Below are 27,262 nucleotides of genomic sequence, written 5' to 3' on the forward strand. Positions count from 1 at the left end.
AATGCTTCCAGCGTTAGATGTTCCATACCAACTACTGTCAGGTAACACACAATTACAGTTTTAAAGGTGGAGTAGCGTCGATGGGGAATTTGTTTTAAAATACGCAGAAGGTGCCAAAAGTATAAGTTATAATGAAGAAAGAACGAAAAAATTTCATTAAGTTTGAAAAAAATCGGACTGAATATTGCTAATTCTCGCTACCAAATTTGAATGGCCGCTAAAATGAACTTAGAATTTTCTGTTTTTCTGGAAAGCACGAAAAACAACAAATTCAAAATTCATTTTGGCGGCAATTCAAAATTGGTAGCGAGAATTAGCAATATTCAGTCCGATTTTTTCAAACTTAATGAAATTTTTTCGTTCTTTTTTCATTATAACTTATCCTTTTGGCACCTTCTGCGTATTTTAAAACAAATTCCCCATCGACGCTACTCCACCTTTAAGTCAAAATAGGTTCCCGTTTGTAGAAGTCAACTTGGAACGAAGCCGTCAAGAAGCGGAGCCCAGTGGAGAAATCGACATTTATCAACGCGACACAGACATTTTCAATCTCCGAGATGACTCAGGTACCGGCCCAAAATATGCATCGGTGGAGCTCACGCAGGGAATGCTGATCTGCAACAAATGTAACTCTGAAAAGCTGGATTTTATTTGCCGCCATGTGTAAGTGTAGTCTTCAAGTCTCCAAGAACATAAACAATTTTAGCTTGCGCTGTCTGAAGGATCTTTCTGACACGGATAGAATGATTCAATGGCATAAAATGCTTACTTTTATCAAAAAGCAGAAGAAAGAGGAAGCTCTTCAATCACAAGGACCCAGAATCGACCCAAAAAGTGGAATGAAGCTGTCCGACAGAATTGGAAAGAAGAATTCCGCCAACAACCGGAAAAGAAAAATGGTTGAAGTTTCCACGTACGTTTCTCCCAGTCATTCGTGAATTTTTAATACGCGAATTACAGGTTGACAGTATACAAGGATGACCCGAAATCAAACGGCCAAGACGATTCCGCTAACTCAAGAACTACACTCACCGAGAGCGAAAACGAAGTGAATTTTGACAATGAAACCACTTCGCTGTTCTCGCCTCAAAGCACATTCACGCCTATTTTTTCGTCAACGCGCCTCGAAGAGAGGCAACTTGTGGAAAGGGAGCTCAAGGACAACCATGCCGAAGAGAATCAACTCGACGCTGACAAGGCCGACGAGAGCCAGCTCAACGACAGTCGAAGGTCGGCTAGAAATCGGTAAGTCGATCACACATTGTTTTCTTCTTTAACTCTTACGTTTAGTACCAGTTCAACAATTTTCGACCCGTCGCCAACTCAACCAAACGATGATTTCGAAATGTCTCCGAGCCATAGACTATTGCGTTTTGACGAAATCATTGATCTGTGGGATATCGAACTGTACACCAATACGACTGAGAGCCTCACCTTCCCGGCCACACTGGGAACTGAGAACAATTATTCTGTCAGACCTGATACCGGAACTGTGTTGAAAAGCCGCATATTGAAAATTCGCCTCCTCAACGATGATGCTCCAAATGATGTTTTGACAGTCTTCTACAAGACGAAAGGTGCATTGCGTGAGAAATCATTCAACATTGAGCTTCGAAACGAAGTCGAGCTTTAATCATATTTCTGACGAACTTACCGTCATTTTTTTGTTGTTGTTTTGACCCAATTTTTAATTAATCTGTTTTTTTTCTTTTTGTTAAGCATGTTGTAGATTTCTCAAGTTGTTAAGTTCTTAACCGAGTTTTAGTTCCATTAATTATATTCATTCCCAGTGTTTTTTTCGAGACGGTTCAAAAAGCCTTTAGCATTATACCGGTATTTCACAACGCCATCTCCCCATTCCTTTGACATTCAATTTTAAAATTCCCCACTCAATCTTTCATTCGAAAATTAAGAACTGTTCCAACTATAGTTTGTTTTTTTTGTTTTATTGTTAAAGGCAGTTCTTTGTTTTTTATTGTTCTAGATGTTGTTAGTTTTTTAGATTTTTTGTATTTTTTGATGTTCAGAAAGACAATCTGACTTGTTTTGTTTTCCACCCATAACCATCTCTTTAATTTTTTGGTTTATCATATTTGTTGATCTCCACATTCCATAATTTACCCGTTTCACTTCACTCATTCCCCTCGTCTTTATGTTTCCTAGTTTTTATCCCCATTCATTGTAAGGGTTTTTCTAGATGAATCGGATTAAAAAAAACTCATATTTATAGTAAATAAAGCCAAAAGAGCTCGAAATTTGGTATTGTGCTCTTTTTGGAGCACGAAATCCGCAGAAAAAAATTTTGCCAGCATAAGAATATTTTTCAAAACGGGCCAATTTTCTTGTATTCTTATGCTGACTTCTTTGTCAGCATAAGAAGATTTCAATGTACTGGGCGCCAGCATAAGAAGAAACGACAGCATAAGAATAGACAAAAAACCATTGACAGCATAAGAAGACGTCAGCATAAGAATATGGCAAACACTTTTTGACTACTGGATTTTTGACTACATTGCTTTTTGACTACGAGTGTCTTTTTCGCTACTGACCGAAAAAATAGCTACATTCGCACTTTTGTCTTTTTGACTACTGAATGTCTTTTTCGCTACTGACTGAAAAAATAGCTACATTCGCACTTTTGTCTTTTTGACTACTGAATGTCTTTTTCGCTACTGACTGAAAAATAGCTACTTCAAGAGGACTACATTCGCACTTTTGACTTTTTGACTACCACATAAAAACCAAGACGCGCTCCGACCGACTGGCGTTTTCCAAAACTCAAAGATAGTTTGTAGAAGTTATTCATTGAATCATTCAACAAAGTTGCAATAAAAATTGCAGTATCGCAATTTGTGAAAACAATTATTTTTTATTCAGAACTTTCCATAAGATTCTAAAATAAATTCTTGAAATTTCTCGAACATTCCCGAAGATTCTCGATTTTCACCCAGTCGTAACATTACATTACTATAGCCTATATTCCTATGCTGCCATTTCTTATGCTGACGTCTTCCTATGCTGTCAATTTTTTTGTACATTCGTATGCTGTCGTTTCTTCTTATGCTGGCGTATTGGAGTACATTCGTTCGCGGATTTCCTACAGTCTCTCTTCATCTCCTTAGAAGACAAAAACAGGGCGTTTAGCAAACCACAGTAACGCCACAGTGATCCTACAGTACATACAGTACCAATACCGTACCACTAAATGCTATAACTACAGTATGCCTACAGGCTACCCTTTCAAAAAGTCCTCCAAATAAGCTTAGCAAAAGGGTCACGTGGCGATAAATCACTTTTTCTCAATGATGGATTTTTCGCTACATGTCTTTTTCGCTACTCTTCCCTGCGAGACCCGTCCATCGTGTAGTCCTCTTGAAGGAAATCATTATGTTTCTTCTGCAATTTTTCCAAAGAGCTCCGCATTTTCGCAATTTCCGCTGTCATTTTTTAAAATTATTCTAATAATTTTTTTAAAATTATTCTAATAATTTTTTTAAAATTATTCTAATAATTTTTTTAGCGGAATAAATCAGTATGGATCCGCCAAAATGGCTCTGCAGCAATGACTGGGAAAAGATCATCAACCGAAAGAGGTAAGAGTTTTTCGGAGTTTTCACGATTGTATTCTCATAACGCGGTGCGTGTTTAGTAGTTTCTTGGGTGGCGCTCTTAAACCAGATATGACCGTCGAATGGCGAAGCATCATTCCCTTTCAATGGAACGCGGACTGTCAGCCTGCTCTGATGCTCAAGTTTCTGGAGAATGTCGGGTGTGATTTCATCCGCAGCGACGTAGCTGAAATTTGAAACTACTGAATACAATCGTGAAAACTCCGAAAAACTCTTACCTCTTTCGGTTGATGATCTTTTCCCAGTCATTGCTGCAGAGCCATTTTGGCGGATCCATACTGATTTATTCCGTTAAAAAAATTATTAGAATAATTTTAAAAAAATTATTAGAATAATTTAAAAAAAATGACAGCGGAATTTGCGAAAATGCGGAGCGCTTTGGAAAAATTGCAGAAGAAACATAATGATTTCCTTCAAGAGGACTACACGATGGACGGGTCTCGCAGGGAAGAGTAGCGAAAAAGACATGTAGCGAAAAATCCATCATTGAGAAAAAAGTGATTTATCGCCACGTGACCCTTTTGCTAAGCTTATTTGGAGGACTTTTTGAAAGGTTAGCCTGTAGGCATACTGTAGTTATAGCATTTAGTGGTACGGTATTGGTACTGTATGTACTGTAGGATCACTGTGGCGTTACTATGGTTTGCTAAACGCCCTGTTTTTGTCTTCTAAGGAGATGAAGAGAGACTGTAGGAAATCCGCGAACGAATGTACTCCAATACGCCAGCATAAGAAGAAACGACAGCATACGAATGTACAAAAAAATTGACAGCATAGGAAGACGTCAGCATAAGAAATGGCAGCATAGGAATATAGGCTATAGTAATGTAATGTTACGACTGGGTGAAAATCGAGAATCTTCGGGAATGTTCGAGAAATTTCAAGAATTTATTTTAGAATCTTATGGAAAGTTCTGAATAAAAAATAATTGTTTTCACAAATTGCGATACTGCAATTTTTATTGCAACTTTGTTGAATGATTCAATGAATAACTTCTACAAACTATCTTTGAGTTTTGGAAAACGCCAGTCGGTCGGAGCGCGTCTTGGTTTTTATGTGGTAGTCAAAAAGTCAAAAGTGCGAATGTAGTCCTCTTGAAGTAGCTATTTTTCAGTCAGTAGCGAAAAAGACATTCAGTAGTCAAAAAGACAAAAGTGCGAATGTAGCTATTTTTCAGTCAGTAGCGAAAAAGACACTCGTAGTCAAAAAGCAATGTAGTCAAAAATCCAGTAGTCAAAAAGTGTTTGCCTTCTTTCCAGATGTCGGAGAAATACATCATGTCGTCGAAGGCGTGCGTCTACGTCTTGGGTGGCCAACACAACAAGGCGGCCAACACAGCCGCCTTGTTCGATTTTGACGGCGTCTACATTCTCGATGGGGGATTCGCCGAAAAAGGCCCAGGATTCGTGGCTCACGTCAGGGACGTCTCTGCCGTGCTGCTCGCCGCGCCGACGCTTGGTAACCTCGGAACCACGTCTGCTCTGTTGGAACAGGTTTGTAGAAACTTTAATGAAAATTTTGATAATCTACTTTTTTCAGGGAAAACCGTTGCCGGTGTTCACCAACACGAAGCCGTTCAAGACTGCCAAGCCGGGAAGCAGTGGAGAGATTGCCAAAGCAATTCAAGAAGCGAACTCGAAGCTTCTCTCCGTTGCATCGCCACTGTTCAACCCGAAATATCCGGCGTATATTCTGGCTGGAGACGTCAAAGACTCCGATGTGATCACAAAGGCGTTGGCAGGAGGAAACGAGGCAGAAGTGGGGAAGGCGGCCGCTGAGAATGGAACCATCGCCGTCCTGCTCTGGAGGCCTGCGATGACGGATCAATCGGCGGTCAGAGTGCTTTTTTCGGGGACGAGCTCACTTGCGAGGATCCAACAATCGCTCGACAAGGCAGCGAAATCACTTCCATTCCTCAACGCGCCCACCGTGAAGTCGAAGGATGCGTTGTTGGATATTCCTGCTCCTGCCGTTCCACGACCTGTTGCCGGAAAACCATCTACTAGATCTGCATCTACAACCGGCGCCGCAAGAACTCGTCCAGCAGTCCCTGCAGTCAGTGCCCCCAGAGCGTTGACTTCTTGTGCTCCAGCAGGCCCAGCTTGTCAGACGACTACATGAAGTGCAGCTCCTGCTACCAGAACAGCCGTTCCACCGAGAGCAACTGCACCACCGATGGCCGCTTCAGCATCGAAGGCTCCGACTAGAGCTCCAATTCCAGCGAGATCTGCACCAGCGCCACCAAGAGGAGCCCCTGCGAAGGCAGCCAAGGCCGAGCCTATCGCTCAGAAGAAAGTCGCTGGGAAAGTTCAAAGAGCCGCTCCATCGAAGCCTGCTTCGGCGGTCTCAGCTCTAAAAGCTACAGCTCCAGCTTCGACACCATCGGCTCCAGCTACAGCTCCAGAAGCTTCTCGAAGGGTAAGTTGATTTCTTTCATTCCGATTGGTAGATCTCTAGTCCTCTGCTTTTTCTTTTTCGCTTAGCAGTGGTGTGTTTCATTTCAGGATCCGAACGACGTCGCCATCGTTCTCGACGACTCGCTGTTTCCAGAAGATTTCAACCAAGGATCGGCTCCAATGGATATTGTCGTGATTCCACCAACACCGGAACCACCACGTCTTGAGGTGGCTCGAGCCACGCATCCAAAGGAACCGATAGTTGACGCCGAGGACTTGGCGAAGGTGATAAGAACTTTTGACACAGAAACTGAAAATATATTTCAATTTTTCACTGAATATATCTAGTTTTTGACGCATTTCTATGTCGTTGATGTCTGTGTAATTAGACTTTTGTATTAATATTGTGGTATTGTCATGGTGAATCGGTATATTTCAGGCTCCACAGGAAGTCGATGATCTGGCTGACGTCGAAGACGAAATTCCGCCACCAGTTGACGCGTTCAAGAAGCCAGAGCCACGTCCAGAGACGAATGTTGCTGGCGGTTCCGGGGAAGACAGGATCCCAGAGCCAGTCGATGCTTTCAAGAAGCCGGATCCAGTCGAGCTGGACGATTTCGATCCACTGAAGCCATCACACCCCGACCCATCTGCACCAGTTGTGCCAAGTGGTCATTTGATCATCGCTACTCCTGATCCAGAGCTCCCGAACATTGTTGCTGCTGTTCCATTCATTCCTCCATCACCAAAGAGACCAAATGATGGTCTTGTGAAGTTGGATGATGAACTGGAGAAGATTGCTTCTGGGTTTGAGGTAAAATATCCCAAAATTGTTATTTTTCAGCATGCAAATGAGCTCCCTTTTCTATCCAAAAAATGCTTGAAATTTTCAAATTTCACTCTCAATTTTCAAAATTATTTAATTTTCAGGAACCACTGATCCCACAAGCTCCACGTGACGATGGCACTCTTGCCGAATTCAATGAAGATGTGTCCAAATTAGATGCAAAAATTCAGAATCATGCTCTCGAACTTCAGAATCTGGCTCTCAAACTTCAGAATCTGGCTCTCGAGACGGATGAGTATCAACGAAAGCTGCACTCCAATGTGATTGAGAATGGAGCTGCTGTAAAGTACGAGAAGACTGATCCAGCATTGGATGCTGTGCTCAATGCATGTGCACAGGAGAGTGAACAGGTAGTTTTATATGTTTAAAAGTTCAGAAAAACCGCTTTCTGTTAGGATTAACCGATATTTTGAACGTAAATTGAAAAATTGTGATTTCTATGAGGAACAAAAAAAATGAAAATTTGTACACAAAGGAACAATTTCCAAAAACTCGCATTCTTTAAAATCATTCCTAACTGATCAAGCCTGATCATGGAGGGAATCTGTGTATTTATTGTTGAAAAAGAATTTCAAGAGTAATTACATGTATTTTCACCGAAAACATTTGAAAATATATTTAATTTCAATGTAAAATTTAATTTTCCAGATCGATGCCTCTCATCCAGAAAATCTCCACATGCCAGCTGCTCCAGGATCCGTCGCTTCAGCGAAGCCAGTCAAATTCGCGCGTCCATACTATTTCGACGTGGTCACAGTGCCAAGGAACGAGAAATTGGAGACCTCCGTTGAAGCAGACGGTCTGCAAGAGTTCATCTCAAAGGTGCGCTCGAGAAATGTGATCCTCGCGTCGAAGGAAATCTCCGGAGAGCAGCTGCAGTCGATTCTCAGAGGAAAGCAAACATGGTGTGATCGGGCAATCTATCCCATGCTCACATTTCCCATGCACACATTTCCCATGCTGACACTTTCTCCCGTGCATACAAAATTCCCATGCTTACGCCCAGTAGTTCGAGTACTCCCATGCCTACAATTAATTTTTCTCCTTTTTTTCCGTTCCCATGCTGACATTCCCATACATACATTTTCTCCCGTGCATACAAAATATTCTGATGCTTACATCCAGTAGTCGAAGTACTCCTATGCCTACAACTCATTTTTCCCTTTTTTTTCGTTCCCATGCTGACATTCCCATACATACATTTTCTCCCGTGCATACAAAATTCCCATGCTTACATCCAGTAGTCGAACGTTCCCATGCCGACATTCCCATACATACATTTGTTCCCATACTTACAAAAATGTATTCCCATGCCGACATGGAACAGTTTTGTGCTCCAGAAGAGCACAAAGTCAATTTTTTTGCTCATTTTCATTGTATTAGGCTTACTTGACAGCTTTCAGTTACAACTGATCGCTTTTTTTTCAAAATGCATTAGTTCTCGATTATGAACAAGGAATCGAAGAAAAATGGGGATGACTGCCTATAGAGTAAATTTTTTTTTTGCTCAAAAAAAATTTTTTTTTTGAAAAATTTTTTTCTCTCTATTTTGTAGGATATAATAAATTCGGTGAATTCCACAACTTCAAATGTTCATATTGCTGTTTCCGTGCAGTTATGAGTTTCGCAGTGTCTTAGGAACATTCCATTTGTTGTTGCATTTTGTAGGAATTCGGAGCTATCTTATAATTTCTACAAATTAGAAAATCCATTTCGCATTATTTCATGTAACTTGAACCTATTGCTTCAAAAATAGCACAGAACGAATGTTGATTCTGTTTCTTTCATTAAAAAATGTGCTACTGTGCATTTTTTCCCACTTCTACGACTTTAAAGGCGCGCGCATTTATACAAAATGGTCCCGTCATTGGTCTCGCCAGCGCTCAACAAATCAATGGGATGCGCGTGTCGTAGAAGTGGGAAAAAATGCACAGTAGCACATTTTTTAATGAAAGAAACAGAATCAACATTCGTTCTGTGCTATTTTTGAAGCAATAGGTTCAAGTTACATGAAATAATGCGAAATGGATTTTCTAATTTGTAGAAATTATAAGATAGCTCCGAATTCCTACAAAATGCAACAACAAATGGAATGTTCCTAAGACACTGCGAAACTCATAACTGCACGGAAACAGCAATATGAACATTTGAAGTTGTGGAATTCACCGAATTTATTATATCCTACAAAATAGAGAGAAAAAAATTTTTCAAAAAAAAAATTTTTTTTGAGCAAAAAAAATTTTACTCTATAGGCAGTCATCCCCATTTTTCTTCGATTCCTTGTTCATAATCGAGAACTAATGCATTTTGAAAAAAAAAGCGATCAGTTGTAACTGAAAGCTGTCAAGTAAGCCTAATACAATGAAAATGAGCAAAAAAATTGACTTTGTGCTCTTCTGGAGCACAAAACTGTTCCATGTCAGCATGGGAATACATTTTTGTAAGTATGGGAACAAATGTATGTATGGGAATGTCAGCATAGGAACGAAAAAAATGGAAAAAATGAGGTGTATGCATAGGAGTACTTCGACTACTGGATGTAAGCATGGGAATTTTGTATGCACCGGAAAAAATGTATGTATGAGAATGTCAGCATGGGAACGGAAAAAAGGGAAAAAATGAGTTGTAGGCATGGGAGTACTCGAACTACTGGGCGTAAGCATGGGAATATTTTGTATGCACGGGAGAAAATGTCAGCATGGGAAATGTGTGCATGGGAAATGTGAGCATGGGATAGATTGCCGTGTGATCGTGGTAAGCTCATTCTCAAATTTGGCAAGTTTTATAAATTATTTTTCAGCTCATCCATGCAACGTGATCCCAACACATTCCTCTCCGATGCTGCACGATTTCCGCCAGAAGAACGAGGAGCAGTTCGCCGCGAATCATCTGCAGTTTTCAATGCCCGTGGAGAAGCAGCGGACGACAGTGAGCTCGGACGCCGGAGTCGTTGAGTATGATTTGGCCAGAGTCGATTTGCTTTAATTGACTGCCAATCAATCTCCCACCATCGCCACCAATCTCCCCCACTATTTTCCTGTGAATATTTACACCCCCCCCCCCCCCCTCTTTCCCGCATAACTTATTTATTATTTTTCCCCTCGAGTAAATTTATTGCAAAGTTTTCATGTTTTATATAGCCCCCAGTACTGATCTTTTGGCCCCACCGAATGCTGCCCAAAATCACCATATTTAATTTTTCAATTATTTATTGTATATTTATTGGCAGTTTTTTGCCAAATTCAATCATTAAATACAGTGTTTTAGCAGTCGTTCATGACATTGTTCCAACCACTTTGAAAATATGAATCAGGGGTGGGCGGCAATTGCAGTTCGACAAATTGGCAATTTGCCGATTTGCCGTTTGCCGGAAATGTTTAGAGGGATTTTTTATCAGACGGAAACACTTAAAACTGTCTTTTTGGAAATTTTCTCAAATTTTTTCTCGATATTTTCATAGAATTAGCTTACTTTTCAAAATAGATGTAGTAACATTGATAGGATGCGTACAATTTTGAAATTTAAATTCTGAATTTACCAAAAAAAAATGTACAACACCACAATTTGATAATTTGCCGATTTGCCGGAAATTTTCAATTTCGACAAGTTCGGCACTTTACCGGTCTGCCGATTTGCCGGAAATTTCAATTCCTGCAAATCGGGAAATTTCAATTCCGGCAAGATGCCGGTTTGCCGATTTGCCGGAAATTTCAATTCCGTCAATTTGCCGATTTGCCGGAAATTTCAACTCTGGCAACTTACCGATTTGCCGTTTTTCCGGCAAATTCGGCACTTTACCGGTTTGTCGATTTGCCGGAAATTTCAATTCTGCCAATTTGCCGATTTGCCGATGTCCCGATTTGCCGGAAATTTCAGTTCTGGCAATTTGCCGATTTGCCGATGTCCCGATTTGCCGGAAATTTCAATTCTGGCAATTTGCCGGTTTGCCGATTTGCCGGAAATTTCAATTCCGTCAATTTGCCGATTTGCCGGAAATTTCAACTCGGGCAACTTACCGATTTGCCGTTTTTCCGGCAAATTCGGCACTTTACCGGTTTGTCGATTTGCCGGAAATTTTAATTCTGCCAATTTGCCGATTTGCCGATTTGTCGGAAATTTCAATTCTGGCAATTTGCCGATTTGCCGATGTCCCGATTTGCCGGAAATTTCAATTCTGGCAATTTGCCGATTTGCCGATGTCCCGATTTGCCGGAAATTTCTATTCTGACAATTTGCCGATTTGCCGGAAATTTCAACTCTGGCAACTTACCGATTTGCCGTTTTTCCGGCAAATTCGGCACTTTACCGGTTTGTCGATTTGCCGGAAATTTTAATTCTGCCAATTTGCCGATTTGCCGATTTGTCGGAAATTTCAATTCTGGCAATTTGCCGATTTGCCGATGTCCCGATTTGCCGGAAATTTCAATTCTGGCAATTTGCCGATTTGCCGATGTCCCGATTTGCCGGAAATTTCTATTCTGACAATTTGCCGGTTTGCCGATTTGCCGGAAATTTCAATTCCGTCAATTTGCCGATTTGCCGGAAATTTCAACTCTGACAACTTACCGATTTGCCGTTTTTCCGGCAAATTCGGCACTTTACCGGTTTGTCGATTTGCCGGAAATTTCAATTCTGGCAATTTGCCGATTTGCCGATGTCCCGATTTGCCGGAAATTTCAATTCTGGCAATTTGCCGATTTGCCTATTTGCTCGACTAGCGGCCTGGGGGCCCGCCAGCCCTTCGCGTATGGGGTGTGCCCGAAAAAAATGGGGTCACGATCACTATGCTTCGAATAGGTTTAAAGCCGGCCCACAGTTTCCAAGAGTAAGAGGGCCTGCGGCCCTCATCCCTGATTTTTAACCTGATTTTAAACCGCTTCACTTTTGGAAGAGGGAGAAACAAAAATTTATTTTTTTGACCCACTAAGACCAGTGTTATAAATTCTCAAATGCTCAAATTTTAGGAAACCTACAAAATTGCCAGAGAAAAAGCAACGTCTCAGAACAACTTTATGAATTCGGCCATCAAATTCAAGTAAGCTTACTCTTAAATTAAAACTTTAATACAGCTTTCAGGTACTACGGAAAAATCAAAAGATGACTTCTAAATGATGGATTACTTGTGATCTTTATTTGAAACATGAAATGAATCATCTTGTTAACATATTAATTCAACGTGGCAAATGCTTCAATACAAATACATGAGCTACCACGTGGCTCCGGCGTGTTTTCGTTGCGGGGAACAATTTTTGTCTGCGTCTCTTCTATTTTCGAACTGTCAACGTCCACTGGATAGGTAATAATTGATTTTCAATTGATTTTTTTCAAATTTATATAATCATTTATTGAATTCAATTGTAAAACACAAACTACTATCATGTTACAAAATTAATATTCAAATTTATTGAAAAATAAAAGTAAAAAAATGTACAAAATAAGGTATATGACACGAGTAACGGTAAAGCAAAAGAGCATGAAAAGATGTTATATTCTGAGCTTCAAATTCAATCTAACAGGACACCTCGGCCTAAAAATAACACCATTTGTCTCTGGAATCATTGGAGGGTCTCCTGGCACCAAGCTCAGCTCAAAAGTATCCAGTAACTTGGCAATTGTGGTTTTAAATTCCATTTCAGCAAATCTCATTCCAACACAATATCTTGGTCCAACACCAAATGGAATCCACTTCAATGAGCTACTCTTTTCTTCCCAATTCTCAAATCTTTCCGGTTGGAATTCATCCGGCGATTCCCAGTTTGCAGGGTTACGGTGGATGGTGTGCGGTTGGACTTTGAGGGTTGAATCTTTGGGGTAAATCTGGCCTTGTATTGTCATATCGTTCAGACAGACTCGATTGGTGAAGCTGAAAATATTAACTTTTTTGTGTATTAAACTAAACTTCCACATCAAGAATTTAGAGACTTACTGTGTAGTTGGTGGATAAAACCTCAAAGATTCTTTATAAACACAATCCGAATATTTCATATTATGTATGGAATCATAATTTAATCCTGCACTTTCCTTAGTTTTCTTGATTTCTTCATACAACTTCTGTTGAACTATTGGATATTCTGCCAATAGGTATGCAGAAAACATCATTGCAGTACTTGTTGTTTCATATCCAGCAATCAAAAATGCGAAACAGTTTTCAATTACTTCTCGTTTTGTCATTTTTCCGATTGTTTCCCGGCGAATGAGAAGGTTCAGAAGATCAGTGCTGTCGTTTCCACCCTCTCCAGCACGTCTTCTGTCATATCTGAATTGAGAAAATATACAGTAGTCTCTACAATCTATGCGAAACCTATTTAGTTTGAGAGAAAGCGTTTTCAGTGGGTTAACCCCGAATAATTCTAGCTCCTGGACCATTTTGAAAAAAATGTCAATATTTATAAACAAAAATTTCAAAAGCCTAAAATTAAAGGTGTACAAAATATCAACTTACAAGTCAACTAGCCCTTTCACAAGTGGCAACTCGGCTGCCGAAAGATCACTGAATTTGTATAGAAACCTCCATAACCATGAAAGTTCTGGAAGTATCACTGAAAATACGTTTTTAAAACAACAAAACTACATAATTGAATAGCAACTCACAAGACACTGGCAAAATCCAGCTCTTCTTCAAGGCAACTGCTCCAACAAACTTTCTGGCTTGCACATAAAATAGGTCAATTCTATCTCTCTGGCAATTACTATCAATTGCAAACGCACATTTTCCAATTATATCGAGTGAGAGGCTTTGGAAATTGCTGAAATTACCCAATGTTCGAATTTTTGAAAAAAAAATTAAAACTTATTTACTCAAAAATATCCCATTTCTGTCCAGAACTTGATTTTTCCTTCAAAACCTCTAAGAAAATATCAATTTTTGAGACAAGAGTCTCATGCATTGCTTTCATTTTTCCTGTTGAGAAAATCGGAGCAACTGCAGATCGAGTATGCTTCCAGCCAGTTGCATACGTGTTTTGGAGCAGAGATTGGTTCAGCTCTACAATTGATTTTATTGCGTAGGCAGGTAGGCAGGCAGGCACAAGAAAGGCGTTTATGCCTACCATTGAAAAATGTTCAACTTACGATTCATCCCAAAAATGTTAGGAGTCATGCGATCCGAAAAGTTTGAGAAATTCTGTATAAAAATCTCCTTGATATCTTCTTCTTCGGATACTGTGATATGCAATTGTGTACCACAATATAAGCTGAAATTGTTTTTAGAGTAGAATTTCATAACCTTACAGTAACCCTGAAGTAACGCGTTTGCTCTACTAAACTAGCGGGAAAGTTAATCTTGAATAGTGTGACATTATCTTCTTTTTTTACTGGCTCCTTACTGTAAGTAGAAATAGTAAGTAAATTTTTCAAAAACCTACCCAAAAATAGGCCCATATTTTGTATGAAGAGTTGGATGCCATTGTGTAGTGTCATTATAACCAAGCCTCGAAACTCGACTGAAATTTTCAATTCTTTTTTTTTTAATTCAAAAAACTGTTCCCCCACTCTTTAATAATATTCAAATTTCCCTAAAGCCAATTAACTGGTGGTCCAGGTATTCCAATACTCGATCGAAGTTTAAATATTGAATGTCTTCGCCATATAATGTAGCTGATAAATGTAATAATTGTGAAAAATATTGTAGAAATTATCAGAATTGCCATCTTCTGAAAATTCGCTCATTTTTATGGGTCTTAGAACGAAAATCCAGACGAAAAAGTTTACGAATTGCAGTACTCTTTAAAGGCGCACACCTTTTTGCGCTTAACAAACATTTTCGTGTTGAGACCGCAGAAATCGTGAATTTTTGCATTTTTTACAATTTTTCACAGTTTTTATGTGAGAACACCATTTTTATTTGAACTATAGGTACTTAATTGAGGAAAATTTCGTGAAAAATATTATTTTTCTCTCCTGGAGGCGAGAGATATATTTCCAATATCGAATTTCACAAAACCCAGTGCGCTGGGGCGCGCCTGCATTTCTTCACTGCTGATATATCCGGATGCGAGACGGAAATTCATATCCCGTCAATTTTGTGGGCGTGGCTTGAAGAGCTATTTTTTTCGGGGAAAGAAAATCATAGTTGGAACATTGATTTTCTGTGTTTTACATATTAAAGAAAAAAATCGATTTTTTCCCACAACTCTGGTCCCGGCACGAGCAAAACTTTATCAGCTACAGTACCCGCGAATACTGTAGATTTTATTTTTTAAATAACTTTTCTTTTCGTAGTTTTGTTATTTTATTACTTCGAACAATTGTTTTTTATCAAAAATCACTGCAAATTCCGAGAAAAATTGCAAAATTGGCAACAAAAAAATGAAGCTACCGTACTCGCGGTTACTGTAGATGATAAATTTTCGATCGTGTCAAGACCCGAGCTAGCGCAAAATCAACGAATTTAAATAATTTTCGGCATTTTTTAAAGAAAAAACCAATTTCTTATCTCTTTTTCCAAAAGATTCGGCGATAAAAACTTGGGAAAAAGAATAAAAACCAGGAAAAATGGAAAAAATTGATTTTTTCTCCAAAATAAGAAAAGCGAAAATAAAGAAAATTTCTTCGATTATTCGTGATTTAATTGAACATAGGACAGAATTGAAAACCGGTTTTCTACTTTTTCAATTCAATTTTTTCTAATTTTTTTGCGTAAAATTTCAATAAATTTTTTGAATAAAAATAAAATTTCATGGAATAAATCTTGATAAATTTGACATAGATAAACTGTCAATAAGCAAAAAAAATTATAAAAATTGCCGTAAAATACACTTAAAAACAGAACAAAGAAAGAAGAAGAAGAAATGGAAAATTAATCCTGCAGGCAGCCTATCGAATCGACAGCTATGTAAGGTTGAGTTCCTCACTGATACTGTCCAATACCCATTCCATTGTCACCACATCACATTTATACAGATTCTCGATATTTTTTGATTCTTCAATTGCTTTTGAGTGTTTTGAGAAGATTATGTACAGTTTTTCAGGTGACAGATTCTCGTAGCAACTCAGAATTTCTCCTCCGCATTGTTGGACAAGCTCGATTAGTTGCTGAAAACGATAGTTTTTTAGGAGGAATTGATTAAAAAAACAATTTTCTGACTAGTTTTCGGTGTTTTCTTTATAAATTTTCAAAATAAATTGGATTTTTCAGTTTAATTTTTTTAAAAACGTTTTCCTGAAAAACGGCATTCAAAACGTGATAATAAATTTCGAAAGTAGTCTTTTTCCAGTTTAACTGAAAAAATGTGCTGAAAATTTGAGGAACAACTTTTTAATTTTTCTTTCTGTTAACCTATAAGTTATGTAAAAAAAATTTTTAGTTTAATTAAAAAACATCAGATTTAAAACAATAATGTAACAATTCAATTCAAAATAAATTTTCTTCTTAAAGATCAGTTTATTTGAAAAAAAAAGAAGTTTAAACTAAATTGAAATTTAGATTTAATTCAAAAAATATAATGTTTTAATTTTAACTTTTTTTTTGAAAACTTGATAATTTAAAAAATTAAATTATTAATTCAGTTTTTTACTCATTTTATTTTTTTAATAGTAAATTTAGCGTTTTCAAGATTTTTCAAATTCAAAAAAATCCTAAAAAGCTAAAATTTCAGCGAACTTTTTTTTTTTCAGAAAAAAAAACACAATTTTTTGGAAAAAAAAATAATTTCGAAAACTTTTTTTAAACGCCACTTTTTATGCACAAACCTTATAATCAAAATACGGATTCATCGTAAGTTTCCTGAGAATCATGAATCGTCGTCCCGCAAATAATTTTCCATGTTCATCGTTTCTCGATCTGAGCCATCCCATTTCGAAGCCAATTGACGGTGGTATTTTTACAGGAATTGTTGAAGAACATGACGTTATCGTGTAGTCTGCCTGCAAAAAAAAGCATTTTCTTTTTTTTTCATTGTTTCCATGGAAATCATGGGAATTCAGCTGCCCATGCCAAAATTTGAGGAAAAATTATTACTTAAAAAAAATTTCAATTTAATTTAGCAAAAAAAATTTGAAAAGATTATGAAATTTTAAATTTTTTTTTTAATTAAAAAAAAAATCAAAAATCGTAAACTCTAATAATTTTAATAAAATCAGTTTTTTTTAATTAAAAAACCAAACATTTCCATATTTCCAATTAAATATTTTCAGAAAATTCCAATCCAGTTTTAAAATTAAAAATAATTCAAATGCTCTGAAAATTAAAATGCAAAATTTTGTAATAATTCCGAGGAGACCAAAATTTTCAGAAATTTCAAAAAAAAGTTCGCCCATATTTCAGATTATTCTCTATCATTATAAGCGAAACTCCACTGTTTCTACTACACCTAAAGCTGAACTTAACAATTCCGCTTCCCAAAAATGCTCTAATTCCCCCGTGCTCACCCCATATTTCCAACATTTTCCATATTTTTTCCCTGCTCATCCCATATTAAAACCTTTCAATTTCATTTTAAATCTGATCGTTTTTCGAATTATGCACAATCTCAAAAAACACCCAAAATAAATACGGAAATTAAAATGAAACACAAAAATTTAAATAATTTAAATATTACCTCAGACAGTAAAAGACCCGTTGTTATACAATCTACAAGCCATTGACGTCCTACAATAACGCATTTTCGAGCAATTTCATAGAGATATGCTGTGGATTTTTAAGAAATTGAACGGCCTTCTGAAAATTAGTTAAAAATTATTTTGAACTAAAAATCGGTTTTAAATAGGTTCTTCTCGATGAAAAAAATCCAACCTATTTTAAAATGTCGCGCGGAAAATCGAAAAACGAGAATTTTGTTTTTTTCGAATTTCCGATATTTTGAACACACTTAGACTTCACGCGCGCACCTCTCGCCCTTTTGGTGCAGTGGTTAAGCGCACGGTCTTCAGATACAGTCATTGCTGGTTCAAATCTGGATAGTTTCGGTTTTCTTTTACATCGGTAAGTGTCCTGATATAAGCTTTCAATGTGTTTTTTGGATCACGAAATTCTCGTGAGAGCTCTTGTCAGCATAAGCGCAGGTCAGCATAAGCATATTCAAAACGTCAGCATAAGAATATTTCAAAGGTTTCACCATAGGATAGTTGGCAATGAGATTTTGCAATAAAATGTGTATAACTGAAATGTTGTTGGCAATAGTGTCAAAAACATTTGGTTTTTTTAGGTTTCAATGTTTTTTTTTCGATTTATGAAAAAAAATCCAAAGGGTACCCCTTACAAAAATTTTCTAAATTTTGTTTTGAAAACTTTTCAAAATTTGATCAGATGTTATAGAAAAATGCAATGTTTGTTGTTTATCTAGTTTAGATGTTCTGAACGCGAATTCAGACTAAAACCTGAGGTATAGTAGAACCTCAAAATTCAAAAAACGCACTCACTTCGGATGCTGATATCTCAGTGTAATAATTTCTTATGACAAAGTGATCAACTACAAAGTTGTTTATCTTAATATAAAGTACAATTTTGCAGTTAATCGTTTTTTATCAAAAAATTGGTTGGATGAGATATGAACAGAAAAAGAAGAAGAAAATACAATCATGAAGGTGCCGAACTTTACACAACTTTATCTCGACCAGCAATTTTTTTGATGAAAAACAATCAACTACAAAGTTGTACTTTAGATTAAGATAAACAACTTTGTAGTTGATCACTTTGTCATAAAAAAATTTCCCACGGAGATATCAGCATCCGAAGTGACTGCGTTTTTTGAGCTTAGGGATTCTACTATACCTCAGGTTTTCGTCTGCAATAGTGTGCAGAACATCCAAACTAGACAAAACCACAAACATTGCATTTTTCTATAATCTCTGATCAAAAATATTCAATCAATTCTCACCGATGTCCCCTTTGAACAGGTATCCCATTGGAACCTGTGTATGTTTGTACAGATGCCCCCTCTGAACGGATGCCCCATTTGAACGGATGCCCCCTACGAACAAATGCCCCCTTTGACCTAATGTCCCCTTTGACCTAGTGCCCCCTTAGAACGCGATGCCCCCTCTCTCGATGCCCCCTGGGAGCATAGGCCGTTTGAGGCAAACATTTTATAATTTTATAGCAATAAAAAAATTTGAGATTCCTTTATTGATTGGTTGTAACAAAAAAAATCACAAAAAAGTACAAAAAATCGCAATTTTTATCTCATTATTCGAGTTTCTCGGCTCAAGAATTATTGAGAGATCTCCAAAAGTAGGGATTTGCCTGGAATCGCCGTGAAAATGAGTTGTACCACGATTGGAACGCCGACACCGGGATGTATTCGAGAGAACCTGGAAAAATGGGGAAATTGGTTTAAAATTAAGGAAAAATAGCTGAATTTTGACGGAAATCGGCTAAAAAATGGTTGAAATTTGGCAGAAATTCTGCTAAATAGTTCAGAAAAATAGTGAAAATATCTCTTGGAGATTGCTGGTATTTTTAGAAAAAATGTACAAATTTAGCTGAGAATCGACCGAATTTTCTATAGATTTACAGCCAAATTTCAGCTATTTTCTGCTTAGTCTGACTGTTTTCAAGAGAAATTTCTCTATTTTTGACATTTTTGCAGCAAAACTTCAAATTTTGGAATAAAAGTTAACAAAAAAGGTCAAATTCTGTAGGTGGCCTAGAAAATCTTAGGCCATCCGGAGAATTTTCGTGATTTTTAGAGAAAAATTAATATAATTTGGCTAAAATGGTAGAAAATTTGAGAAAACTGGATGCATGTTGGCGGAAAACTCACTGAAATTTCCCGAAAAATGCACAAATTTGGCGGAAAATTTTTAGAAAAATAGTGGATTTTCAGCCAAATTTCAGACAAAATTTGGAGGAAAATTCGACGAAATTGCTTCGAATAAATCACTGAAAATAGAACAAAAAATTGCAGAATTTATGGCAAAAAATTTTCTAGAAATTCTGAGAAAAATTTCCAAAATTGGCTGAAATATCTGGAAAAACCTTCAACTTTTTAGCTTTTTCTCGGTTTTTATGCAGAAAATCCTCCAAAAATTCGAAAAACCGGTAATTTCAATGATTTTCAGCGAAATTTTTAGTTTTTTCTATTGAAAAATCTTCCAAAAATCCAAAAAAAAAGCTGCTTACCACCAGAGGGATTAGGAAGACGAACTGAGAAGGATTCGGTGTGGTTGATAAGATTTCTTATCATTTTTTCCGCGAATTCCACCAGTGTCGACTGCAATGATTTTTTACTTTTTTACCGAAAGAGGATGATCCAATAATTGTTGGATTTTTTACGATTTTTCTAGGGGAACTTGATTTTTTTTAGATAAAAATTCGCTTTCAGGATTTTTCCGAAAAATTCGAATCAAAAGAGGTTTTTTACCAATTTTCTTGATTTTGTTAAGGGAAAATTGATTTCTTTTTAAAAAAAAACTTTCATAAAAAATTAAATTTTTAAGAGTTATTTTTTACTTTTTTCGGAGTTTTTTGGCGAAAAAAAAACCGACTTTCAATTAAAAAATGTTATTTGATTTTTTAAAATAAAAATTCCAGCATTCTCGATTTTTTTTTCAGAAAAAATGAGGTTTTTTGCTTCTTTTTTTTTGAGTATTTTGGGTTTTTCACGAAAAACACAGTTTTTACCGAAAAATTTCATTTTTTTTGTTGCGAAATTATTGAATTTTTACTATTTTTCCAGAGATTGGAAGTTTTTGGTTTTTTTTTTTCAAAAAAATCAGTTTTGGTGGGAATTTGAATTTTGTTTTCCAATTTTCTTGATTTTTCTACGAAAAAGGATTTTATCAAAATTTTCATGAATAATTCTTTTTTTTTTTGATAAAATTTGGGAAATTTCAGTTTTTTAACAAATTTGTGTTAAAAAACCAAATTGGGTAGTATTTTACCGTTTTTTTAAATTTTTTAGAAAAATTTAATTTTTAAAACGATTTTCAAGTTTTTCGAATAATTTCAGAGCGAAAGTTAGTTCAAATTCGTATTTTTTTTGATTTTTCATTGAAAAAGTAGGCAAAAATCGCATTTTTCCAGCTTTTCAGGCCATTTTCCATGATTTTTCAGGGTTTTAAGTATTTTTTTCAAGATTTTTCACCTGCTGGCTAGCCTGTGTCCCATCAGCTGCCTGCCGTCCAGTGATATCAGATAAACTTTCAGCATTAATTCCAATTTGAGCTGATCCACTGGAATATAGTTGCATTTGATTGTCAAATTGGGAAAACGAGTGAGAAGCGTCGGATTTGTGGAGCTGAAAAATGGAAAAATTGTGATTTTCAGCCGAAAAATTTGGATCTCTAAGGCTGAAATTCAGATTTTCTGTGAAATTTTAATGTTGTTAGCTCGAAAACTAAATTTTTCTGGAAAATTATGACAATTTGGAGCTAAAAACTGGATTTTTAAGGGAAAAAAAAGATCAATTTTTGAGAATTTGAAACTTAAAACTGGGTTTTGTTGAGATTTTTCTTCAAAAATTAAGCTATGTGAAAAACCAGTTGAGATTCTTTTTTTTGGTGAAAAATGCGAAATTGAGAGTATTTCTAAGTTTTTAAATAAAAAAAATCGACAGAGAAACATCGAAATTTCGGTGGTTTTCTTTCATTTTTCCATCAAAAATGCACACCTGAGCAACTTTATAAATCGCGCTGGGCTTCTCGTTGCAAATAAATCCCAAATAATGCCAATTTCCGCCGTCTTGGGTGGGCCATCTGATGTAAACTGAAATAAATTGGGTTTTTTTGGGCGGAAAATTCTGAAAATGATCACCAGAGCCACCAATTCCGTCCGGAAACGGTTGAGCTCCGGTAAGGAAGACCACCACGTGGTTTATCGCGTCAGCGTTTACAATTTCGCAGGTGAACTCCGTATCGGAGACCGGCACCACTTCGATCGGCGTCCTCCCTGAGACAATGACTCCAAAAATTCCAGACATTTTTAGTTTTTACTCTGAAAATATATCAATTTCTCAGCTCGCTGTCGTCCAGATCCAGATAAACATTTTTGTAAAGTTGAGACTTTTTTATTATTTTGGTTAAAAACAGCTTGAAAATTAAGCCAATTTGGTGTCAAACTCTGCATTCATTCTCTAGTTGAATGGATGTCAACTGTGCGAATTTAGAAATAAATTATATAAAAAAGACAGGGTAAAAAATTGAATAATAAACGAAACTTTCTGGAGAAAGGCAACAAGAAAAAGTACAGAAGATTTTGATGAGATAGCAGAGCAAAAATGGTTGAGAAGATCGATACAGAGGAGAGAGCACGGGAAGCTCAGACACGTTGGACACTTAGAGGGGCTTAAGGAATTAATTTAATAGTTTCTGTTTCCTCCTTGAGCATGAGCCCACTGCTGAGCACCGGATTGACCTCCCCAGCCGCCTTGCTGCTGGCCTTGGCCTCCCCAGCCACCGCCGCCGCCTCCTTGTTGAGGACCTCCCCAGCCTCCTTGCTGCTGTTGCTGTGGTCCTCCCCATCCGCCTTGACCGCCGCCGCCTTGCTGTCCCCAGCCACCACCTCCTTGCTGCTGTTGTGGGCCTCCCCATCCGCCTTGACCGCCGCCTCCTTGCTGTCCCCAGCCACCGCCGTAATCTGAAAGTTAATAATATTAGAATCGAGAATTCACAAGCCAGAATCCAACTACCTCCGCCATATCCTCCTTGGCCGCCACCTCCTGGTCCACCATATGCTCCTGGACCGCCGCGTTGAGCTGGTCCTCCCCAGCCGCCGCCGCCACCACCACCGCCATTGTAACCGCCACGCTGTCCATCGCGAGATCTTCCGCCACGGGTTTCACGATCGCGGTTCATCTGAGCCTTGCTCATCTCGTCCTTGGAGAGTCCTTTGCGCACGTCACATCTGTGTCCGTTGACCATATGGGATTTTTGAAGAACGCATTGATCCACAGAGTCATGATCATCGAAGGTGACGAATCCGAAGCCTCTTGGCTTTTGGGTGGCTTTGTCGAGAATAATCTCGGATTTGGTGACGGTTCCATACTTTGTGAAATACTCGGTGAGCATGTCCTCGGTGTGATCCTCACGAACTCCGCTGACGTACAGGCGTTTGGTGGAGACATTCGACTCGGAGCGGTTCTTATCATCACGTGGCACGGCACGCTTCGGGTCCACGGTCTTTCCGTCGATGATGTGCGGGCGTTGTTTCATGGCAGCATCGACTTCAGTTTTGCCAGAGAAGGTGACAAATCCGAATCCGCGGGATCTCTTGGTAGTTGGATCTCTCATGACGATGATATCAGTGATTTCTCCGAATTGTGAGTAGAACTCTCGCATCAGGTCATCGGTGGTGTTTGACGTGAGTCCTCCAACGAAAATCTTTCGAAGGTTCTCTGGCTCGAGCGAGGCATCTCCGCTTCCATTCTGAAAATAAAATCGATAATTAAATGATCGGGACCCAAATCAGGTGGCCTACACCCTAAAAGCAAGTGAACAAACGTAACCTCAGCCTTGATTTCCACGTCCGTCATGATCTAGTTCTTAGTAGTCGATCGGATTGTGCTAACAAGTAGTTCTTAGCTTATGAAGTAGGAAATAGACAGGCTAGTTTCACGGTGTAACTACCTATCGAACGCTATTACTCACAAAGAGTGACAGAGGTGTTGATCACTGAAATAGGTACAAGTTAGAGTAAAGATAAATCTAAAAATAGATTATTAAGTTAAATATAGACGCCATGCACGAGTAGACTATTCGTGGAAAATAACAAATCGATAAATATCTGAGAAATAAGACTATTTTAGCGAGTTTTATTCGTATTTAATCAAAGATTACGGATAAATTCGAGCTAAAACTACACAACAATTAGATTATCTGAATTAAAATGAAGAATTACGCGAAAACAGTGCGCGGAAAACCTGTAAAACATACCTTTTTGTGACGAAAACCGAGAGAGAATGCTCTCGAAAACCACAGAGAAAAGGGTTACACGCGACGCGCCGCATTCCTAACCGCGTCGCGTCGCGTCTGTTCGCGGCGAGACCCGAGTCGATAAATGTGTGTGCCTTTAAGAAAAAAAGGAGGGAAACTTTATTTTTTGAATTTAGTTAAATTTTTACAAATTAAAAAAATAACTTTTAAAAAGTATTTTCAATACCAAATTCCAATTTTGGAATTTTTGTTTAAAAAACGTTAAAATTCTTCTACAAATTTTAAGAAAAATATTTCTACAAATTTTTATGAAAATCAACTAGTTTATAATGGCTTTTCGGATTTTTCACAAGGAAGATGAACATTTTGATTTCTTTGACATTTTTTCACGAAAAAAACGTTCAAATAATCTTTGAATCCTTTATTTTTCTCGAAATTCTCACGATTTCTTATGAAAAATAATGTTTTAATTTATAATTAATGTGGTACTGTAGGGATACTGTTGGTTTACTGTAGTTTAGGAAAAATGTAGTTCTTAGCTGTTGAAGAGATATATTGGGCTGGGAGTTGGGCGAGGAAAAATAATGTCAAGGTACATACAGTAGTGGGATAATGCAGGATTACGGTAGGACTACTGTAATTTGGAAATTTTTTATACCATGTGATTTTTCTGAAACAGAAGCATCCCAGCGCTGCGCAGAAAAAAGAGATATTCATACCTGTTTTAGGTTTATAAAAATATTATACTGGTAAGACTAGGGCTGTCATATTTGGCGTCCGGTCGTCCGGTTTTGACAGGTTATCAATAGACTTTAATAATTTTCCAAAATTTTCAAACATCTAAAACCAGACGCACAAGGTTCTGACGCCGGACGTCCGATATGCCAGCCGTAGGTAAGACTGGTTAAATATGAAACAACGATTTACTTAAGTAACAGAAAAAGGTTTGATAGACATGTAAACGTATTAGAGCAACCATTGAAACTTCACCATCCATCTTGCCTTTGACGTATACGCTCGTGGATTGGCCGTTCGTCTCTACGACGTGGTGGATTAGCTCCCTTGTGCTTGTGGATTTCAAGCTTGTTTTTTGTTATATTGATCACAAAACTGGAATCAGTTCCCACCGGTCTGAACTCTCTTCCTCTATAAATTAATAGGTGATTCGGCGTAAAGACGTTCTCAATGGCTTCTTTTTCAAGTAGTTGAACATCGATAGTTGCTGACTCGAAGCTGGGCGATCTGAGGAGAATCTGGAATATAGAATACATTACAAAACGCTACTTTAACTACCAACTCACATCTCTTATCTGAACAGCATCATCGATTGATAGAGTCTGAAGACCGATGGAGAACTGGTCAAAGTGGAAAAATCTTTGAATAGGAATGTTCATTCTACCACCAATGCACAGAAAATGTTTCGCTTGCTTCCACTGCTCGAGATTTGCAATTTCTTCACTCATCTCCTGGCTAGCTGAGCAATAACAAGAATACATGCGGATTTTCTCGAGATAACCTGGGCGAAAGTACTTCACCATCGAAATATTGTCCACAAAGTCGATTCCAGTCACTTCAAGCACCTTCGCATGTGGTAAGTTCATAGCCTTGAAGCAGTCATCCACAGATTGCATATTCTCTTTCCCAGATAACCCAACCAGTCCATATGTGTTATCAAAACTGAACTTTCTTAGTCTAAGTTTCGGCATGCCCATCACGTCGGATAGCTCACCGAAGGCTGCCCTCATCAGCCTGTTACTACCAGTGACTTCTTGCCAGGCAGCCAGGTTTTCTAGATTCAATTCTCTATATCCGGTAAAAACTACACTACGGACTGGCAGAACTGAGTAAATGAATTTTCTCAATGCCTGGATCCATCAAATCGATGGTTTGGCGAAAGAGTGGTGACACATGGCGAGCGACTATGCTGAAATTGTAAATTTAGAATGCCATAGATTTTTTTTTGTTAGGCACATACAACTGACAATCTCTTGAACAACACTATATGAATACGACTTTTCTGGTTTTGGTCTGAAAAGAAATTCAGGTATAATTAAAAATGATTTGTGGTTAAACTTACAATTGTAGCATCCATTCTTGCTGGAAATTTGAGGGAGTCAATGAGAAATGAAAGATCTGATTCAAATACATGTGTTAATACAATATAGGATCGATTTATTAGCTACCTTGTTGGTCTTCTCACAAAACCGATCAATATCATGCTCCAGGCCTGACAATTGCCCCTTTCACACGGAAGGGCAGTTTCCCAGCCCTCGAAACGAGAAGATCTAGCCCAGGTCCCTGATATTTGCATTTTTGAACCTCTGGTACCATTTCTGAGGTTTTACATTTTGAGGCCGTGATGCATCTAGAAGGAGTTAGAAGTAGAAGGAAACCTTGAGAAACAGTTTCATGCTTTGAAGAGTCCTAAAAATTGCTTTAAAATTTGAAAACTTTTGCACCAAAGCTTGTCTCCTTATCATCCAGGTTATGCTTGATGTTTGGTGGACACTGATGCACCACAATTGCCGAGCCGTGCAGAACACCTCTCCAACCAAAACACCACTTCCCACGGTTCATACTCCTGTTCTCATGTTTAATAGAACTCCAGCATCACCAGGAACCAATTCTATTCTATAAAAGCCGAGTTACAGCTATTTTTCTGGCATAAATTCCAACATGAAGCTGTGTTTTGTACTTTTTGTCTTATTCGGTGCTGTTCTAGTGTCCCAAGCAAGGAAACACGTAAGAAATTAACATTTTCTGACAGTTTTCTGCAAACTTTTACCAAAATTTTTAGACAATTTCACTACAATTTTTTCCAGAATTGTCTAAAATTCGGAAATTTTTTCGGCATGTTTTTAGGCGAATTTTTCCTAAAAAACCTAGATTTTCAGTTCCTCGCCGACCCTGAACCACGTTCAACTCTTGCTGCTCCGACCCCAACCCCAGCTGCTCCAGAACTCCGTTCAACTCTGTCTGCTCCAACTCCAACACCGGCTCCATCTGGCTCTTCTGGCTTTTCATTTGGCTCAATTGCCAAATTAATGGAAGAATTCATGGAAAAAGTGTTTAATTTTGGAAAATCGGAGGCATTGAAGATGGGCTCAGCTCCTACGCCTGCTCCGAAGAATTGAATTTCATTTTTTACGGAATAAAATTTTTAAACGTCATTTTCTAGGTTAAAATATAGATACTCAGATCTGTAAAAACCAGAGCTTTCAAAAAAGTATACCTAATAAGACTATGCTAGGTCCCGCCACGAAATGGAGGTACTGTAGTTTTCGTGGCGGGACACACTTTTTTTTAAATCCAAGCAAAGTGTAGCTTGAATATACTTTTCTGAAAGCTCTCAACAAGCTTAACACAGTTTTATGTTTAAATTTTGAAAAAAAAAATCAAAATTTCTAACAAAATTCGAAAAAAAAAACCTCTAGTTTTGAACTTGAACCCCTTTATCGTGGCGGGACCCATAATTTCAGAATTTTCAAAACAATTTAATTTGATTTCTGTATTCAGCTTGTCTTGTCAATAGCTTGAACTTAAGTATAATCATGCCATTTTTTACTAGAATGAGGTCCCGC

The 27,262-nt window shown here is 37.8% G+C and overlaps 4 protein-coding genes, 1 non-coding gene and 3 pseudogenes across 14 annotated transcripts; 3 read left to right on the forward strand and 5 right to left on the reverse strand.

Moving 5' to 3' along the window:
• Window positions 1-4,888: 4,888 nt before the first annotated feature.
• On the forward strand, window positions 4,889-9,826 carry F42A6.3 (annotated as a pseudogene). Its single transcript has 7 exons — window positions 4,889-5,122; window positions 5,169-6,047; window positions 6,134-6,310; window positions 6,465-6,839; window positions 6,956-7,222; window positions 7,521-7,777; window positions 9,673-9,826. Coding segments are annotated over exons 1-7 (2,343 nt in total).
• Window positions 9,827-12,356: 2,530 nt separating this feature from the next.
• On the reverse strand, window positions 12,357-14,521 carry cyp-25A5 (annotated as a pseudogene). The gene is made up of 8 exons: window positions 14,364-14,521; window positions 14,237-14,314; window positions 13,944-14,065; window positions 13,671-13,857; window positions 13,464-13,618; window positions 13,315-13,411; window positions 12,799-13,128; window positions 12,357-12,735 (listed from the first exon to the last, which is right to left on the reverse strand). Coding segments are annotated over exons 1-8 (1,506 nt in total).
• Window positions 14,522-15,535: 1,014 nt separating this feature from the next.
• F42A6.5 (BRCT domain-containing protein) lies at window positions 15,536-16,734 on the reverse strand. The gene is made up of 2 exons (NM_067922.5): window positions 16,563-16,734; window positions 15,536-15,905 (listed from the first exon to the last, which is right to left on the reverse strand). Exons 1-2 carry the CDS (start codon window positions 16,665-16,667, stop codon window positions 15,702-15,704), a joined length of 309 nt encoding a protein of 102 aa, NP_500323.2. The 5' UTR covers window positions 16,668-16,734; the 3' UTR covers window positions 15,536-15,701.
• A 318-nt stretch (window positions 16,735-17,052) lies between these two features.
• Window positions 17,053-17,115, forward strand: F42A6.11. The gene has a single exon (NR_053038.1). It is a non-coding gene; the product is annotated as an Unclassified non-coding RNA F42A6.11 (non-coding RNA).
• A 1,802-nt stretch (window positions 17,116-18,917) lies between these two features.
• F42A6.6 lies at window positions 18,918-21,749 on the reverse strand (the record flags this gene model as incomplete). Of its 4 annotated transcripts, NM_001307528.4 has the most annotated exons (5): window positions 18,919-19,121; window positions 19,933-20,023; window positions 20,897-21,049; window positions 21,422-21,516; window positions 21,565-21,744. In NM_001307528.4, the coding sequence occupies 5 exons, from the start codon at window positions 21,728-21,730 to the stop codon at window positions 19,015-19,017; spliced, it is 612 nt and encodes a 203-aa protein (NP_001294457.1). In that variant the 3' UTR covers window positions 18,919-19,014. The 4 variants fall into 4 exon arrangements, with proteins under 4 accessions (NP_001263744.1, NP_001263742.1, NP_001294457.1 ...); NM_001276815.3 differs by having other exon boundaries at window positions 18,918-19,121; window positions 21,422-21,749; NM_001276813.3 differs by lacking the exon at window positions 19,933-20,023 and having other exon boundaries at window positions 18,918-19,121; window positions 21,565-21,746.
• Window positions 21,750-21,795: 46 nt separating this feature from the next.
• Window positions 21,796-23,739, reverse strand: hrpa-1 (Heterogeneous nuclear ribonucleoprotein A1; the record flags this gene model as incomplete). Of its 4 annotated transcripts, none has more annotated exons than NM_001380140.2 (4): window positions 23,682-23,727; window positions 23,255-23,420; window positions 22,436-23,174; window positions 21,796-22,386 (listed from the first exon to the last, which is right to left on the reverse strand). In NM_001380140.2, the coding sequence occupies exons 3-4, from the start codon at window positions 23,085-23,087 to the stop codon at window positions 22,109-22,111; spliced, it is 930 nt and encodes a 309-aa protein (NP_001367846.1). In that variant the 5' UTR covers window positions 23,088-23,174; window positions 23,255-23,420; window positions 23,682-23,727. The 4 variants fall into 4 exon arrangements, with proteins under 4 accessions (NP_001367846.1, NP_001379954.1, NP_001370723.1 ...); NM_001047480.6 differs by having other exon boundaries at window positions 22,109-22,386; window positions 23,682-23,721; NM_001392280.1 differs by lacking the exon at window positions 23,255-23,420 and having other exon boundaries at window positions 21,801-22,386; window positions 22,439-23,174; window positions 23,682-23,739.
• A 928-nt stretch (window positions 23,740-24,667) lies between these two features.
• Window positions 24,668-25,829, reverse strand: fbxa-130 (annotated as a pseudogene). The gene is made up of 4 exons: window positions 25,759-25,829; window positions 25,657-25,709; window positions 24,983-25,605; window positions 24,668-24,934 (listed from the first exon to the last, which is right to left on the reverse strand). Coding segments are annotated over exons 1-4 (1,014 nt in total).
• Window positions 25,830-26,345: 516 nt separating this feature from the next.
• On the forward strand, window positions 26,346-26,851 carry F42A6.2 (uncharacterized protein). The gene is made up of 2 exons (NM_067927.3): window positions 26,346-26,423; window positions 26,576-26,851. The coding sequence occupies exons 1-2, from the start codon at window positions 26,358-26,360 to the stop codon at window positions 26,813-26,815; spliced, it is 306 nt and encodes a 101-aa protein (NP_500328.2). The 5' UTR covers window positions 26,346-26,357; the 3' UTR covers window positions 26,816-26,851.
• Window positions 26,852-27,262: the final 411 nt, after the last annotated feature.

This window comes from Caenorhabditis elegans, chromosome IV (assembly GCF_000002985.6).
Source record: "Caenorhabditis elegans chromosome IV".
Taxonomy (NCBI): Eukaryota; Metazoa; Nematoda; class Chromadorea; order Rhabditida; family Rhabditidae; genus Caenorhabditis; species Caenorhabditis elegans.